This window comes from Elgaria multicarinata, chromosome 8 (genome assembly GCF_023053635.1).
Source record: "Elgaria multicarinata webbii isolate HBS135686 ecotype San Diego chromosome 8, rElgMul1.1.pri, whole genome shotgun sequence".
NCBI lineage: Eukaryota > Metazoa > Chordata > Lepidosauria > Squamata > Anguidae > Elgaria > Elgaria multicarinata.
Genome location: NC_086178.1, coordinates 113,078,607 through 113,096,850, shown reverse-complemented (window position 1 = coordinate 113,096,850; position 18,244 = coordinate 113,078,607). Strand labels below are relative to the sequence as shown.

The 18,244-nt window shown below is 44.0% G+C and overlaps 1 protein-coding gene across 1 annotated transcript; it reads left to right on the top strand.

Annotated features, from left to right (window-relative positions):
• The first annotated feature begins 8,559 nt into the window (after positions 1-8,559).
• BLOC1S2 (biogenesis of lysosomal organelles complex 1 subunit 2) lies at positions 8,560-17,524 on the top strand. The gene is made up of 5 exons (XM_063133199.1): positions 8,560-8,667; positions 12,462-12,578; positions 13,897-14,016; positions 16,060-16,164; positions 17,019-17,524. Exons 1-5 carry the CDS (start codon positions 8,613-8,615, stop codon positions 17,048-17,050), a joined length of 429 nt encoding a protein of 142 aa, XP_062989269.1. The 5' UTR covers positions 8,560-8,612; the 3' UTR covers positions 17,051-17,524.
• The last annotated feature ends 720 nt before the right edge of the window (positions 17,525-18,244 follow it).

Genomic DNA, 18,244 nt, shown 5'->3' with positions numbered 1-18,244 from the left:
GCTCCACAAAAAGCTTAGAGATGACCTGAAAATAAAAAGGGATACATATAGGAAGTGGAAGGAAGGCAAAAGAAGAGTACAGACAAGTGGCGCAGAAGTACTGAAATGGCGTCAGGAAGGCTAAAGCTGTGAATGAGCTGAGATTAGCGAGGGATGCTAAAAGCAATAAAAAGGCTTTCTTCAGATACGTGAGTAGTAAAAGACAGAGGAAAGAAATGGTGGTTCAACTGCTTAATGAGGATGGCAAATTGATAACAGACGACAAAGAAAAGGCTGAAGTGCTCAATTCCTACTTTGCCTCGGTCTTCTCCCAAAAGCGGGTCTATGACCCCCCTGGAAAAAGTGAAGCAGAAGTTGAGGGGGCAGGATTGCAGTTTGAGATTGATAAACAAATGGTCAAAGAACACCTAATTTCCTTGAATGAGTTTAAATCTCCAGGGCCCGATGAACTGCATCCTAGAGTAATGAAGGAGCTAGCAGAAGAACTCTCAGAACCTTTGTCTATTATCTTTGCAAAATCATGGAAGACGGGAGAGGTGCCGGACGACTGGAGGAGGGCTAACGTTGTCCCTATCTTCAAAAAGGGCAAAAAGGAGGAACCTGGGAACTACAGACCAGTCAGTCTGACATCCATCCCTGGGAAAATTCTGGAGCAGATTATAAAGAAGTCAATCTGTAAACACCTTGAAATCAATGCAGTGATTACTAGAAGCCAACATGGATTTGTCAGGAACAAATCCTGTCAGACTAATTTGATCTCATTTTTTGATAGGATAACCTCCCTTGTGGACTGTGGGAATGCTGTGGACGTCATATATCTTGACTTCAGCAAAGCTTTTGACAAAGTACCACATGACATTCTGATTAACAAACTAGCTAAAAGTGGGCTAGATGGAACAACTATTCAGTGGATTCACAGTTGGCTACAGAATCGGACTCAAAGAATACTTATCAATGGAACCTTCTCAAACTGGGGAGAGGCAACGAGTGGGGTGCCGCAGGGCTCAGTCCTGGGCCCAGTGCTCTTCAACATTTTTATTAATGATTTGGACGAGGAGGTGCAGGGAACGCTGATCAAATTTGCAGATGACACAAAATTGGGTGGGATAGCTAATACCCTGGAAGACAGAAACAAACTTCAAAGTGATCTTGATAGGCTGGAGTGCTGGGCTGAAAACAACAGAATGAAATTTAATAGGGATAAATGCCAAGTTCTACATTTAGGGAATAGTAACCAAATGCACGGTTACAAGATGGGGGACACTTGGCTCAGCAATACTACAAAGATCTTAGAATTGTTGTAGATCGCAAGCTGAATATGAGCCAACAGTGCAATATGGCTGCAAGAAAGGCAAATGCTATTTTGGGCTGCATTAATAGAAGTATAGCTTCCAAATCACGTGAGGTACTGGTTCCTCTCTATTTGGCCCTGGTTAGGCCTCATCTAGAGTATTGTGTCCAGTTCTGGGCTCTACAATTCAAGAAGGATGCAGACAAGCTGGAGTGTGTTCAGAAGAGAGAAACCAGGATGATCAGGGGTCTAGAAACAAAGCCCTATGAAGAGAGACTGAAAGAACTGGGCATGTTTAGCCTGGAGAAGAGAAGATTGAGGGGAGACACGATAACACTCTTCAAATACTTAAAAGGTTGTCACACAGAGGAGGGCCAGGATCTCTTCTCGATCCTCCCAGAGTGCAGGACATGGAATAATGGGCTCAAGTTAAAGGAAGCCAGATTCTGGCTGGACATCAGGAAAAACTTCCTGACCATTAGAGCAGTGCGACGGTGGAATCAGTTACCTAGGGAGGTTGTGGGCTCTCCCACACTGGAGGCCTTCAAGAGGCAGCTGGACAACCATCTGCCAGGGATGCTTTAGGGTGGATTCCTGCATTGAGCAGGGGTTTGGACTAGATGGCCTTGTAGGCCCCTTCCAACTCTGCTATTCTATGATTCTATGATATAGACTGACCCCCAAAACATAACAATATGAGTGTCTTCTCAGGCCTCCTAACAGGATCCCCAGGAGTGGTAGCTCGAGGTCTGATGAGGGGGTCAGTGTGATGGTAGGGAGCCTCTTTCAGCCCAAGGCCAAATTCCATTTTGGTAAACTCTTGGGGGGAGAGACACAATCCAGGGGAGGGGGCAAAGCAAAAAGGCTGAGGCCAAAGGGGCAGGGACAAAAATACAAAGAATACCAGCATATTTTAGTTAAGACTCTTACTGCCAGTATCTAACCCTTCGCAGGGTCATTTCAACCTTTTACAATGGTGGTAAAATTGCACAAAAGGCAGGAAAACACCAAAGGATTGGGGTGGAGTGGGGGCTAGGTGAAGGGGGCTTGGCCGTGTGGCAAGAGCCAGAGATTGGCACTCTTGTAAGGCCAGATTTGGCCCTAAGGTCCTGAAATTCCCCAGCCCTAAGCTAATGGGCCCCTTCCTGTTTTGGTGAATTCTCTGTGATGTACCTGTGATATAGTCTCACTCCAGGGCATTTTGGGTATTTTTAAATAGTGGCTCAATGTGACTTGATGTGTGTATGTGTGGTGGGGGTAGATATCAGCACAGCAGTGAGCCCTGGCAACTGGCCAAGGATGCTGTAGGCTTCTGGCCTATTGTGACATCAGTCAATGGGTAAAGAGGCCTTGCTAACTTGTCAACTGCAAGCTTCAGAGGAGGGCAACCCCAGGGCTTCTGAAGTGATGGCATTGAGAGCCAGTGTGTCCTAGTGGTTAGAATGTTGGTCTGGGACCAGGAGACCAGGGTTCAAGACTCCACTCAGTCTTGAAGCTGACTGGATGACTTTGGGGCAGTCGGTGATACTCAGCCTAATCTACCTCACAGGGTTGTTGTGAGGATAAAAATGGAACCACCTTGGGAGCTTGGCAGGGAAAAAGGTGGGATAGAAATATAAAAAATAAAGCTTAATCTTTGATTGAGGTGGGCTCATTGCAGTCAACTTTTGCAGCCCTGGCATGTGAGCCTGTTTGTGACATCACAGTAGTGGCTCAGCCCATGGCTGGGGAGGGTGTGGTCACTTGGTGGCAGCTTCAGAAGAGGGTAGCCTCAGGGTGTCACAGGTCTCATGCAAGCAGCAATAGCCACAAGTTACCTGGGTGCACCTGCCTCTGTCATCGCCATGAGAGAGACATAAGAAGAGTTGAAGAAATGTGTGTGTGCAAGAAGAGAGAGAAGGGGGAGACTTGGACGAACATATCACCCAAGATGAGGTATGAAAGATGGGGTGTATTGCATTTACTCCCAGAAAAAGTGGGTTTATTTTTAATTATTTATGGGGAAAGTTGGTTTATTTGTTTATGGAAAGCTTTTTATTTCAATGGCTCAGGATCAGTCTAACTTAAGGAGCATCTTCTCCCATATGTTCCCGCCTGATTCTTAGGATCATCTTTGGGGGCTCTTTTCTGGATGACGCCACAGTCAAGGGTGGGATGGATAACTCTGCCCCTTAGGCCAGTGGAGGCTGATGGCTCCGATTTCGGTGGGGCTGTGAATCCATTCTGGGAGTCAGTCAGAACTTTGAAGGATCTATCCAAGGTGCTGGTCTAAATTGGGGCTAGTATTCAGCACCTTGGAGAGCTCATTAAGGATTCTGGATGATTCTGACTGAAAACCCAAAATGGATTCACAGCCCCATCAAAATCATAGAGCCACCAGCTTCCACTGCTTTTCTCTTCTGGCTTCAAACTGGTTGGACTGCAAAGCTATGGACTGGTTAGGAAAATCTGCCATCTAGTAGCTGAAGATACCCAACTGGTAGGACGCAATGAAATTAATGAAAATGAACTGATGCATTTTCATACCGTTTCATTATTACAAGTAGGACTGGCATCCCTTTATCTCACTGAAGAGAGAATGCTTTCCTTTTTCTACCTACAGAGGGAATGTCTTTAAAATATTGCCATATATGGTCATGATCAGCACGTTCAAACAAAAGAATTATTATTATTATTATTATTATTATTATTATTATTATTATTATTATTATTATATTTATTTGTATCCCGCCTTTTGCCCAATGCTGGGCCTCAAGGTGGCCTTACAAAGTTTAAAATATACATGGGGGGGGGAGGGAAACAAAACCATAAACAATTAAAAAATACACAACAAAATTATAAAACATTAACATAGATGGAGGGCTGGATTATTCTCCAAAGGCCTGCTTGAACAAAAAAGTTTTAGCCTGCTTCCGAAAGCCCATCAAGGAGGGGGCCAGCCTAGCTTCCCCAGGAAGAGAGTTCCAGAGCACCGGAGCAGCCAACGAGAAGGCCCTCTGCCATGTTCCCACCAAGCGTGCCTGTGAAGAAGGTGGGACTAAAAGAAGGGCCTCTCCAGAAGATCTCAAAGCACGGGCAGGCTCATAAGGGAGAATACGTTCTTTCAAATAACCTGGACCCGAACCATATAGAGCTTTATAGGTCATAACCAGCACTTTGAATTGTGCCCGGAAACAGACTGGAAGCCAGTGGAGCTGTTTTAACAGGGGAGTTGTCTGCTCCCTGTAACCAGCCCCGGTCAACAATCTGGCTGCAGCTCTTTGAACCAGCTGGAGTTTCCGAACACTCTTCAAAGGCAGCCCCACGTAGAGCGCGTTACAGTAATCCAATCGGGATGTAACTAAGGCATGTGTCACCGTGGCCAGGTCCGACATCTCTAGGAACGGGCGCAGCTGGCGCACTAGCTTTAACTGTGCAAATGAACTCCTGGCCACCGCCGAAACCTGGGTATCCAGGCTCAGGGCTGAATCCAGAAGCACACCCAAGCTGCGGACCTGCGTCTTCAGGGGGAGTGTAACCCCATCCAACACAAGCTGAATCCCTATTCCCTGATCTGCCTTTCGACTGACCAGGAGCACCTCTGTCTTATCTGGATTGAGCTTCAATTTGTTCGCCCTCATCCAATCCATTACTGCCAACAAACAGCGGTTTAGCACAGAAACTGCTTCCTTGGAATTGGGTGGAAAGGAGTAGTAGAGTTGGGTGTCATCAGCGTACTGGTGGCACTGCACCCCACAACTCCGGATAACCCCTCCCAACGGTTTCATGTATATGTTAAATAGCATGGGGGACAAAACAGAGCCCTGAGGGACTCCACAGGCCAATGGCCAAGGAGTCAAACAGGAGTCCCCCAGTACCACCTTCTGGGTCCGTCCATCCAGGAAGGAATGGAGCCACTGTAAAACAGTGCCTCCAAGACCCATCCCAGCAAGGCGGCCCAGAAGGATACCATGGTCGATGGTATCGAACGCCGCTGAGAGGTCCAGCAGAACCAGCAGGGACATACTCCCCCTGTCCAGTTCCCGGCGAAGATCATCCACCAAGGCGACCAAAGCTGTTTCTGTCCCATAACCAGGCCTGAAGCCAGATTGAAATGGATCTAGATAATCCGTCTCATCCAGGAATCCCTGGAGTTGGGAGGCCACCACACGCTCTAATACCTTGCCCAAAAATGGGATGTTGGAGACTGGCCGGTAGTTATCCAATACAGTGGGGGCCAAGGAGGGCTTTTTCAGTGTGGGTCTTACCACTGCCTCCTTCAAACAGGCTGGGACCCTACCTTGGCGAAGGGAGGCATTGACCACTCCGCTTACCCACTCAGCCAGTCCCCCTCTGGCAGCTTTTATAAGCCAGGAAGGGCAAGGATCTAGTATACACGTGGTGGCTCTCACCAATCCAAGGACCCTGTCCACATCATCGGACTGTGCAAATTGAAAGGTATCCAATAATACTGGACAAGCAGGTGCCAAAGTTACATCCACTGGGTCTGCATCAACATTAGCATCCAAGTCAGAGCGGATCCGAGCGATTTTGTCTGCAAAGTGCTGGGCAAATTGGTCACAACAGGCTGTTGAAAGGTCTGAAATCACTTTTGGGGGGCCAGAGTGTAGAAGGCCCCTGACCACCCGAAACAGCTTTGCTGGACGGCTCTTTGCAGACGCAATAGTGGCAGAGAAAAAAAGTTTTTTCGCTGCCCGAATTGCCGCAGAGTAGGCCTTCAGATAGGCTCTAGCCTGTGTTCGATCAGATTCACTCCGAGTTTTCCGCCAACGTCGCTCTAGCCTCCGTCTCACTCGTTTCATTGCTGCCAGCTCACTGGAAAACCAGGGGGCTGGTGTGGCTCCACAACGTGAGAGAGGGCGCTCAGGAGCAATCGTGTCCACCGCCCTGGCCATCTCTGCATTCCAAGAAGGCAGTAATGTGAATGATCTAATGTATATAGAGTGCTCAAAGCACACAACTACACAACATACATGCAGTTGTATGGGCAAGTATGGTTTCTCTATGGACAATTCTGTCCTATAGGTCCCTAGGGGCAAGTGCTTTCCAATGGATCCCTATGGGCAAGTATGGTTTCCCTATGGGCAAGTCCAGTCCTTTAAAACTGCCATACTTATGCACAAATGTTGGGGTGTTTAGTAACTGGTGGCCCCCCAAACTGCTTTTCAGAGCCAAAAATTACTTCATAAGGTACACGGATGAAACCACCATCTGTTGGGGAATAGTGTACTGTATTTCTCCGATTCTAAGATATACTTTTTCCCCATATAAACATCACTAAAAATGGGGTGCGTCTTAGAATCGCAGGTGTGTTTATTATTTCTTAGAATCAAAGCTTTTTTTTCTGTTGGTGGTACTGAAATTAATGTGCGTCTTACAATCGATGGCATCTTAGAATCGAAGAAATGCGGTAATTCCAGACTGTGCAACCTGCCCAATATATCTTACAACCTAAATTATATGTCCCCTTTTCTGGTGGGCTCAGAAAGCCTGTATACCCCCAACAGTCAGTCAGACTGGACAGTCTGGAATTATGCACACTATTCTGCAAACAGAGGCTGCTTGTTTCATCCATGTATCTTAAGTCATAATTATTGGCCCCAAAAAGAGGATGCGGGGGGGCTATCACCCCCTAAACACCCCAACATTTGTGCATAAGTGTGGCAGTTTTAGAGACACCGCGATTTTTGTGAGATCGCCATAGTCAAACCTTTTGACCTCGGTGCTTTGGGGACTCTTCTGCCAGCATATCTAACAGCATCTTTCATGGCAGGAGTTTGTCTCACAGTCTATGGTTCATCCACACCTCAACCAGCATATTCTGAGCATAGGACTTAAGTAAGCACAACGGTTGCCTGCATTCAATTAAGTGGCTACTTAGGAGGCGGTTTATTATTTGACAAGACTTACCTTTGTTCCATCTTGAAATACTGTATTTCTTCAATTCTAAGACGCACTTTTTCCCCATATAAACATCGCTAAAAATGGGGTGCGTCTTAGAATCGTAGATGTGTTTATTATTTCTTAGAATCAAAGCATTTTTTCTGTTGGTGGTACTGAAATTCGTGTGCGTCTTACAATTGATGGCGCCTTAGAATCTAAGAAATACGGCATGTTTTGTATGTATTTTTTTTTTTTGCTATATAGCGCATTTTTGACATGACTGTGTGATTTCAAAACATGGACACTATTAACTAAATTGGTTTCTCCCCCTTGAAAATTGGCGGGTGTTGTTTTGTTTTTAAACAAAATTAAAAAGCTAAATAATAACATTTTTCACACAGTACAAGCCCAGTTTGAAAATCATTTGCTTCTACTTTGGGGTTAGTGGGGACACAATATTGCCCTATGAAGTCTTCTATTTCACACACACACAAACACACACACACCGTCTCCTAGAAGTAGCTGACACTTTTAATTCGCTGATAAGGGGCTGGGGGTGGGAAGAGCTCTCCAGCTTCCTTTTCTTTTTTATCTTATCTGTGTTTGTTTTGCTGTAAACTTGTATTTAGTGTATTTTTGAATATTATTGTGATGTTCTTGATTAGTATATTCTGGCAGGCCTATCCAGATCAATGTAAAATTAAGAACTTTTAAGATGTATTGATTCTGTACTAATGTACAGAATGCCTCAACCCAAAGGGAGAGGCGGGTAAGAAATAAATTATTATTATTATTATTATTATTATTATTATTATTATTATTATTATTATTATCAGGTCCTCTGGGGTGAACTTACTTCAGTCAGCCAAAACTAGGCTGACATCAGTTTCTCAGAGGGCCTTTTCTTCTGTCGCCCTGGATTATGTAACGGCCTGCAGGAGGAGAGTCATAATATTAACTCCCTCTGTGATTTTAAATCAGCTTTGAAGACTAGCCTTTCTGGCAGGCCTACCCAGATTAATGTAAAATCAAGATTTTTTTAAAAAATGTGTTGATTCCTGCACTAATGTTGTTCCCCGCCTCGATCCAAAGGGAGAGGCGGGTAATAAATAAATAAATAAATTTATTATTATTATTATTATTATTATTATTATTATTATTATTATTATTATTAAATATTGTTGTAGTTTTCATTTTTGTAAACCGCCCAGAGAGCTTCGGCTATTGGGCGGTATAAAAATGCAATGAATGAATACATGAATCCGAAGGCGAAGAAACCGCCCACCTGAGAGCGCCGCCCGCAAGGGAAGCCGCCCGGGACAAGGAGGCGGCCTAGTTATCAGCCCGCCCACTTCCGACATGCGCAGTAGGCGCCGGAGGCGTCCCGGAAGTGGCCGGTGTCTTCCTGCTCGAAGGGCGCGAGGGGGGGCCGGTTGCCATGGCCACCCCCGCCCCGGAGGAGCCCCTGGAGGCTCAGCTGCCACCCGCCAAGCGTAAGATGAAGGGGGGGCTGAGGGTTCTTCTCCTCTTGGGGGGTGGGGGGGCTGCTGCTGCTCTCCTTGGTCCGGCTCGAGCAGGCGGAGGGTGGGGGGTCCCGTGGGGCTTCCTCAGAAAGCCCCCCCCCCCCGCCACTCCCGGGACCGCGGCTGCCGCTTCCTCCCGAGGCAGGGAACTGGGGAGGCAGGATTTGGGGACCCTCCACGCAAGAGGCGTTTCCTACACAGCCTGACCTTTGCAACGTGACCAAAAAGCAAGTAGGCACGCTGCCTTATGAATTTAGTTGTGTCTGGGTTTTTAAAAAAGTTTTTTGACAGTATTGATTTGTCATTTTTGGAAGAAAAGAAAAAAAACACGATTAATGAACGTTTCTCCGAGAGGCAGTAACAACCACACGCAATAACAGCGAACTCGTGGGCTGAGCCGCCTCCTCTTTTCCCTTCTCAGGGCAAACGTTTCTTTAATCAGCCTCTTGAAAGGCGGAAGGAAGGATTGCCCCGGGTGGAAGCTCCCCGCTTGTGGGTCGTTTCAGGAGCTGACAGCATAAAGCCTATATGTGTTTGGAGCAGGAAGGGCTTGATGTACTGTAACTTTCATCAACGCTAAAACATGCGTTTTTTTCTATTTCATGATGGTGCTAAATGGTGTTCTTATAGTAGAACACCATTTTAAACACTCTTTTAATCCATAGGTAGATATCCTGACCTTTGGGTGAAGCATGTAAGATTAGTTTTTAAAAGTAAATGGCTACCTGTTTTTAAAAAATCAAGTTATTCTTAAAATGAGGTGCTTAGTGTTCGTTCAGACTTATTGGACTCCCAGTGTCTGATACATTCTCTGAATCCTGTGATGGAAACAGTTGTTGGAGATCCACAGGTGGTTCAGCAACAGTACTCAAGGAGTGCTTAGCCATGGCTCTGCATCAAACTGGAGGGAGGTCTTGAGTTCAGTGTCACAAAGCTCTACACTAGGCCCTGTGCTGTTCAACACTGTTGTGCATACTTGGATGACGGCACAGAGAGGTGGCTTACCAAATCTACAGATGACACAAAGCTGGAAGAGACAGGTAACACCATAGAAGACAATCAAGAGTCAAAATAATCTTGAGAAGTTGTAATGAATCCAGTAATCCAGTTCTGGGCTCCACAATTCAAGAAGGATGCAGACAAGCTGGAGCGTGTTCAGAAGAGGGCAGCCAGGATGGTCAGGGGTCTGGAAACAAAGCCCTATGAAGAGAGACTGAAAGAACTAGGCATGTTTAGCCTTGAGAAGAGAAGATTGAGGGGAGACATGATAGCACTCTTCAAATACTTCAAAGGTTGTCACACAGAGGAGGGCCAGGATCTCTTCTCGATCCTCCCAGAGTGCAGGACACGGAATAACGGGCTCAAGTTAAAGGAAGCCAGATTCCGGCTGGACATCAGGAAAAACTTCCTGACCGTTAGAGCAGTACGACAATGGAATCAGTTACCTAGGGAGATTGTGGGCTCTCCCACACTGGAGGCCTTCAAGAGGCAACTGGACAACCATCTGTCAGGGATGCTTTAGGGTGGATTCCTGCATTGAGCAGGGAGTTGGACTCGATGGCCTTGTAGGTCCCTTCCAATTCTGCTATTCTATGATTCTATGCTGAACCCAACAAGATGAAATTCAGAGGTCAATGTAAAGTCCTGCATCTAGGTCAAAAAGAATTAAAGGCACAAGTACTGAATGAGAGGAGATTTGGCTTGGCAGCAGTACATGTGCACTCCGAGAAACAGTACATGTTTCTCGGAGTGCAATCCTATCGGATTTGCACTGGGCACTCCTAGGCTTACAAGTATCCAAAGCAATGAGGGAGCTGCACTCTGTCTCTAGATCTGCAGTTTAGCTAGACTGGCCCATCTAGCTTAGGCATGAAAGAGGGAAGGAGACTGGGAAAGGCTGGAGATAGGGCATAAGCCATACTCTCCCTGCCCACTGGCACACACACACCCTCTCCCTTCCCTTTGAGTTCACCGGTATGGTTCAGTCTGCCAGCAGGGAGGGGAGTTCAGATTCCTGGGTTTGAGTGCTATCTCCAGCCTCAGATCCAGGAATCTGAAAGAATCCTATAGCCACCCCCACCAGCCTGATAAGCCAGCAATGAACTATCAAAAAAGCTAATTCAATCTTAGAAGTGTAGTGTCCAGTTCATGGAGAGTAATAGTTGTGTTCCATACTGTGTTGGACATGCCCCAACTGAACTATGTCCAGAGAAGGATAACCAAGGGTGTTGAGTGGTCTGGAACCAAGGCCAATGAGGAATGCTTGAAAGAGCTAGGTATGTTTCACCTGGAGAAGAGAAGATTAAGGATGCCATCTGGAAAATGGCAAAGACATTATCTGTTGCTTCAGAGAGCACAGGTAGAACCAATGGATGGATATTGCAGGGAAGCAGATTTCAGCTAGATATTAGGACTAGCTTCTTAATGGAAGAGAATGAAATATTAAGCAGAGGTTGGATGGCCATCTGTCAGGGATGCCATAGTTGTATCCTGCATTGCAGACACTGCATGAGCAGATCAATTTTCAGTGATCTGGTTCGGAAAACATGCAAGGCCATCGTGGGTTAATTAACCTTTTTGGAGCTGTGGCACATGCCAGCCACCATTATGATTATGCATCCCCCAACTGGGGGTTGTTGTGTCATGTGAACCTGGCCAGCAGGAGTTATTTGTGGGCTAAACAATTCTTGCATAGCCCTACTGTGGATTATCCAAGCATTGTTGAGCACTCAACCCCAACTGGCTGGGTTTTCCTGACATGACCACCAGTTGGTGGCTGTATATTCATACTCCTTCACAAGCAAGGCTGGGTTTGCTCCTCTGCTTTTCTTCTGCTGGCAAACAAGGACCGTTTCATTCAAGAAGGCCTGTAAGTTGGTCTGTTGGTTTAGATGTAGTTTATATTCTGTAATTGTAGTTTTTGTTGTATTTTAATGTATTTTATTGATTTCAAATTATTTTTGCAAGCCTCTTTGAGTGCCATTTTTTGGTAGAAATGCAGTGTATAAATCAGATAAAAGAGGCCAGCCATATATGTCTCAGCTCTTCAGGGGTTAGGGTTAACTTTCGTAAACGGCCCAGAGAGCTTCGGCTATGGGGCGATATATAAATGTAATCAATCAATCCATCAAAAATTAACCAACCATGGGCTGTTGTGTCGTGCAAACTGGCCGATTGTCTTTCATTCTATATCTTGGCTGTGATGTTTTTCCCAAGGGAGTTGATTTTCCCTAATTGTTTAGAAATGAAATTGTGGTGAGTGGTGTTAATGTGAGCCAAAAGTCTGAAAAAAATATGTGTACTGGTATATGATTTTGCATGATACATTTCTGTAGTCTTTGGCGTTGAGCAAGCGTTGAGATTATCTTTGTAGGCGCTTCTCCAAGTGTCCCCACTAAATGAGATAGAAATGGCATTTTTGGCGCTGGCACCCCATCTATGCAGTGCCCTTCCCAAAGAAAGTCATCCACATCTAGATTTGACAATGACTTTAATCAGTAGAAGCAGTATGTAATATGTTCTTTTATTAATTGCATATTCACATTGTTTTCCTTATACAAATGTATTACTACTGTTCTCACAACACTTAAAAAAGTAAAAGATCTCCTAATCCTCAATACACCACTTTATCCCATTCCTGTATAAGTACTGAATTTTTAAAGATAAATATTGGATAGCTTCATTCATTTCCGTGAATGTGGATGCAACTAAAACTGCTACTGTTTTCCTTTTCCATTTTCTGTTGTTCTTCTAAATCTGAATAGACGATCCTGCTGTTGAAACAGCAGAAGAAGCTACAGAACCAGCAGAGGAAGATATCAATGAACTTTGTAAGGATATGTTCCAAAAAATGGCCATTTACCTAACAGGCGAATTGACAGGTAAGCTTGCATTAAACAAAATCCAATGCATATTTTCTCAGAAGTAAATACTATTGAGTTCAGTGGTACTTAATTCCAAGTAAATGTGTATAAGAGTGCTGCCAAAATCTTTTATCTTCTACCTTCCCTGAGTGGCATCAGGCAGGGAGTTCTCAAACCAAACCACGCCAGAGGGCCCGGAGACGACACCGCACAGCTTTGGATGCCAGGCGAAGGGCAGGAGAGGACATGGTTCGATGTCCGACCGAAGATCGCATTCCAGGCAGGGATGATGGACGGAGGTGGCCCAGGCATGCAGGTCCCGCAACCCCAAGAGATTCCTCTCCCTCAGGAGAGGGCGGACGGAAATGGCCCAGGCGTGAGGACAGAAGGAGAAAGTGATATGGGGAAGATGCAGCGCATGTATACTGAATGCTTGGAGCTGATGACCCGCCACTTGAGGGTGGTTGAGATGGAGAGAGAGGGAGCCGGCAGGAACGTCGAGACAACGGTTCGACCGACGGGCGTTCCCGGTGTACCAGGAGGGAGACGATGTGGGGGCTTTCCTGGCGCTCTTTGAGGACACCTGTGAGGAGTTGGGAGTCCCGGCTTCCCAGAAGATGAGCCTGTTGCGGCCGCAGGTCTCCGGGACATTGAGGGAGATGATAGCCACCATTCCCCGGGAGTTGCGCCATGACTATGGGCACTTCAAGACCGTGGCGAAGGAGCAGTATGCCCTCACGGCAGAACATTGCCGTCAAAAGTTCCGGCAGCTGACTAAGAGCCCAAAGGAAACTTTTGCAGCGTTCACTACATGAATGATGACGGCTATGGAGGCTTGGCTGGATGCGGAGGGAGTCCGTGATCTGAAGGGGGCCAAAGATCTGATGGCCAAGGAGCAGCTTTACAGGCAGTTCCCTGAAAAATATGATGCCTGGGTGGGAGAGATCCCAGTCCTGGGGATCCGTGCTAGATCCAGTCGAGAAGCCAGCTATTGTTGGGGCGTGCTTCCTTTACACACTGTAGCCCCACCTCACCGCTATCTGGTTGCTTCATGTGTACTGCCCAGCTAGAAAACAGTCAGTGACACTCTTATTTTCTCCTTGCTGTTTATGAGAAGTAAGTATTTAAGGAGTGGTTACAGTGAAATGGAAGATGATTGCTTCCAGTGATAATTTTCATGACCAGAGATTGAAATTCCATGTTTAAAATATCCAGCTTGAGCGAGCTATCCGAATATTCTGCTACCTCATTGAAACTTAATTGTCATTCAAATTATGTCCTATAATAATAGAAGATAAAGCAGGCCTTTTCCCTTTCTTCCTTCTCCTATTTTTAGCCACTAGTGAAGACTATAAACTCTTGGAAAATATGAACAAGCTGACGAGTTTGAAGTACCTGGAAATGAAAGATATTGCTATAAATATAAGTCGAAACCTGAAAGACTTGAATCAAAAATGTAAGTAGAAAGAGAGAAGGGCTTTCAATCACAGGATATGTTATGGGCCAAAATCCAAAGAAGCTGCAAGTTCAGTTGTGAGAAATGTGTGTACAAGAGGAATTTTTGAAGGTTTTCTTTAGCACTGTTTTCCCCAACTCAGTGCCTCCAGATGTGCTGGACTACAACTCCCATCATGCCAGATAATATGGCCAAAGATGGGGGTTGTAGTTCAATACATTTGGAGAGCACCAGGATGGAGTAGGCTGCTTTAGCTTCTCCAACAGGTAAAAAGGCCAAAAGTATTTTAGAGTAAAAAGGGGAAATTTTAATGGGGAAATTTTTAATTTTAATTTTTAATTTGTTAATGGGAAAGGTGGTGGGCTTCTAGACGAAATCTCTTGCTATGTGTATACAGTTCTTCTTTGTGTGTGAATATAATTTATTTGAATTGTAGCCACTGCCTTTGACAATTGACTACTCCCAAATATGTATCTAAGATATTTTCCAATTCAGTCTGAACTGAAAAAGCAAACCCTTTCTATGTCTTCACCATCTCCCCTCTTATCTCTTAAAAATCCAACAGTGAGTGTATTAATGATGTAGTGTATTAACGATGTAGAATCAAATCCATGTATTATGAAAATTATTCATGGATTCTCATGTGAAAAGATTCCTGTAAACCTGAACATAGATTGATTGTGAATGGAACGTAGTAGTTTCATTTATTTTTGTAATGTGATTATGGTTTTAAGAAAAGCATTATAGGGTAGTAATATCCATGAACCATCCACATGGGTTCCTGATGGAATTATGGAGGATATGTAGGAGCAGAATGTAATTCATTATTTTTTATTAATTACATTTTCATATTGTTTTCTACATGTGGTCCCTTCAAATGAGGGAGAAATATGCTGGCAGAGCAGTCTTAGTGAAGATCTCTGTGCTAGCATTTGAATGGAGTCGTTGATCAGTTGGAACCTGATATCAGTGTGAAGGATGAGATGAAGGGACCACATTATGCTTATTAACTTGGCTTTATTAGTTGTTTAATTCAGGGTTAATGGCTAATCTTTGTCTCTGAGTTATGGCTTGTTCCTAATTGATTCTGGCTTAGTTTATAAGTGGTATTGCAGCATACTCTTCTTTATGACTGAAGCTAGTATTTTAATGCCAAAAAAATTCACATTTTAAAATCTGTTTGTTTATCTTTTTCTTTTTATAAACAAATATTGGATGCGCAATTGCTGGTTGTTGTTCCATATGCATTGCCTTTATATCTGTTTATTCAGTGATTTTGATATACAAATGTTTACAGTTCTTATGATGCTTATAAAACTAAAATAATAATCCTTAACACCACTTTATCCCATTGCTGAATAGATAATGATAACTTTAAGATATAAAAAGATATAACAGGAATAGTTTCATTCTCTATGCGGAAATGAACGTCTGTATTCTGGCCACTTTGTTTTGAATCTATTATTATTATTATTATTATTATTTATTTATATAGCACCATCAATGTACATGGTGCTGTACAGAGTAAAACAGTAAATAGCAAGACCGTGCCACATAGGCTTACAATCTAATAAAATCATAGTAAAACAATAAGGAGGGGAAGAGAATGCAAACAGGTACAGGGTAGGGTAAGCAGGCACAGGGTAGGGAAAAACTAACAGTAGAAAGTAACAGTAGAAGTCTGCACAACATCAAGTTTTAAAAGCTTTAGGAAAAAGAAAAGTTTTTAGTTGAGCTTTAAAAGCTGTGGTTGAACTTGTAGTTCTCAAATGTTCTGGAAGAGTGTTCCAGGCGTAAGGGGCAGCAGAAGAGAATGGACGAAGCCGAGCAAGGGAAGTAGAGGCCCTTGGGCAGGCGAGAAACATGGCATCAGAGGAGCGAAGAGCACGAGCGGGGCAATAGTGTGAGATGAGAGAGGAGAGATAGGAAGGAGCTAGACCGTGAAAAGTCTAAAGAGCCAAGAGGTGATGAAAGTTGTTCACCCTTAATGAGTCAATAACTGATCGTTATTTATTTTCTCCACACGGCTCCACTTTTTCCAAGATGCTGGACTTCAGCCATATCTGGAACAAATCAGTCTAATTGAAGAGCAGGTGGCATCTTTGGAACAGGCGGCCTACAAACTGGATGCTTATTCAAAGAAACTTGGTAGCTACTTATGATATCACTTGTCACATTGGATCCAAAGAACTATGTAACTCTGTATGCTCAAGGGAACTTCAAATGAAGGTTGCTTAAACAGCAACATTCCATGTTGTTTGTAACGGAGGGGATGTTTCAAAGCAAAGTTGGTAATCTGGCATAAGGGCCTGCCATTTAAAAGACCATTCCACTGAGTAAAGTAGTTCTTTGGATCCTGGTGTTAGTGTTTTCTTTTTCCTGCAGAAAGTCTATTTTTGTTACTGTATGTATGTTGGGTTAGACAGAAAGTAGAATGACTTAAACGTCTGACCACAATGTATAATGACGATGGGAATTCTGTAATTTCCACAGAATATTGAATTCCTCCCAAGGGTGGTGGAGAACTGTGGCTAGACATACATCCTGGATTCATCCTTAAATCTGTTGGAGCCCTTCTCCGCATCCCACCAATGCAACATATATGCTATGTTGGGACAAGGGAGAGGGCCTTCTCTGTTGTGGCACCCCGACTGTGGAATGCCCTCCCCTTGGAGGCCCGATTGGCGCCAACATTGATTGCATTTCGACGCCAAGTAAAAACATGGCTTTTTAACAAAGCCTTTGATGGTTAAACTCACTGGCACATTGTTTTAACTGCTTTTACTGCTTTTAAATTATATATTGTTTTAACTCGGATCATGGTTTAATTTGTTTTTAATTGTGCATATTTATTGTTTTATACTGTGTTTTTATCTGTACGCCACTCTGAGATCGTAATACTATAGGGCGGGATATAAATGTTTTAAATAAATAAATTCATAATTGAAAGGGAACTTGTTACTTGTTTTGCTTGCACTGATTGTATGTTTTGTCTTCTGCAGAAGCGAAGTACAAAAAACTGGAGAAACGATGAAAGGAGGATATTGTGTAATAAAACTTTTCTTCTAGATCACGTGATATTTCTCGTAAGAAATTCGATCACATCACTGACTTGATGAATTTTACAAAATTTGTGCTTCAAAAATACTTTTGACTAGAGTTGTGTGGGACTTCTTAAAAGTAGCTGTGGCTGCCCTTGACTAAGGCTAAAATCTTTATCTTTTAGAATCTGTTCCTTTTCATTCTTTTTGTTACTCCTTTTACAGAAAACGTAACCAGAAGCCACTGTTAACTGTTTCAGCAGTCTGCCACAATAACTTTTTCCATAATAGATCTGCACCTGCTTTCCTATTGGGCAAGAGCATGGTCATTTTTGTGCTCAGTAAAGCCTTGATTTGTAAATATGGAAGCTCCCAGTGTAGCATGATTGTCTCTAAAATGGTATGGAAATTGCTCTAAAGCATCTTCGCCATCATGCTTTTCTGAGAAATAAAAACCTTGAAATTAAGTTGGCCTCATCTTGTTCTTTCTTTGTGGGAAAAAAGATGTCCAGCTTCAGAGTGATATTTATTTTTTTATTTATCTTTATTACCTTTATATACTGCCCCACAGCCAAAGATCTCTGTGCTTTTTACACCCCTGACTCTCACCGGCACTCATGAGGCTTGTTTTATCAGTCCAGGCTACTTTCACTTTTGGGACCTGGTTAGCTTGAGTGTGTAATTAAATGCAGCTGTTTGTCATGGGGTGGCAAGTGGTTGCAATCCTACATAGAATCCTAGAATAGCAGAGTTGGAAGGGGGCCTACAAGGCCATCGAGTCCAACCCCCTGCTCAATGCAGGAATCCACCCTAAAGCTTCCCTGACAGAGGGTTGTCCAGCTGCCTCTTGAAGGCCTCTAGTATGGGAGAGCCCACAACCTCCCTAGGTAACTGATTCCATTGTCGTACTGCTCTAACAGCCAGGAAGTTTTTCCTGATGTCCAGCTGGAATCCAGCTTCCTTTAACTTGAGCCCGTTATTCCGTGTCCTGCACTCTGGGAGAATGGAGAAGAGATCCTGGCCCTTCTCTGTGTGACAACCTTTTAATTATTTGAAGAGTGCTATCATGTCTTATAAGCTCTATTAATTCCAGTGAGACTTAGGTGGACCCAACCAAGTAAGGACATCTGTAAAGACTCAAAAAATGAAGAGAAGAAACTCCGAAGACTTGACAGAAACAAAAGTGG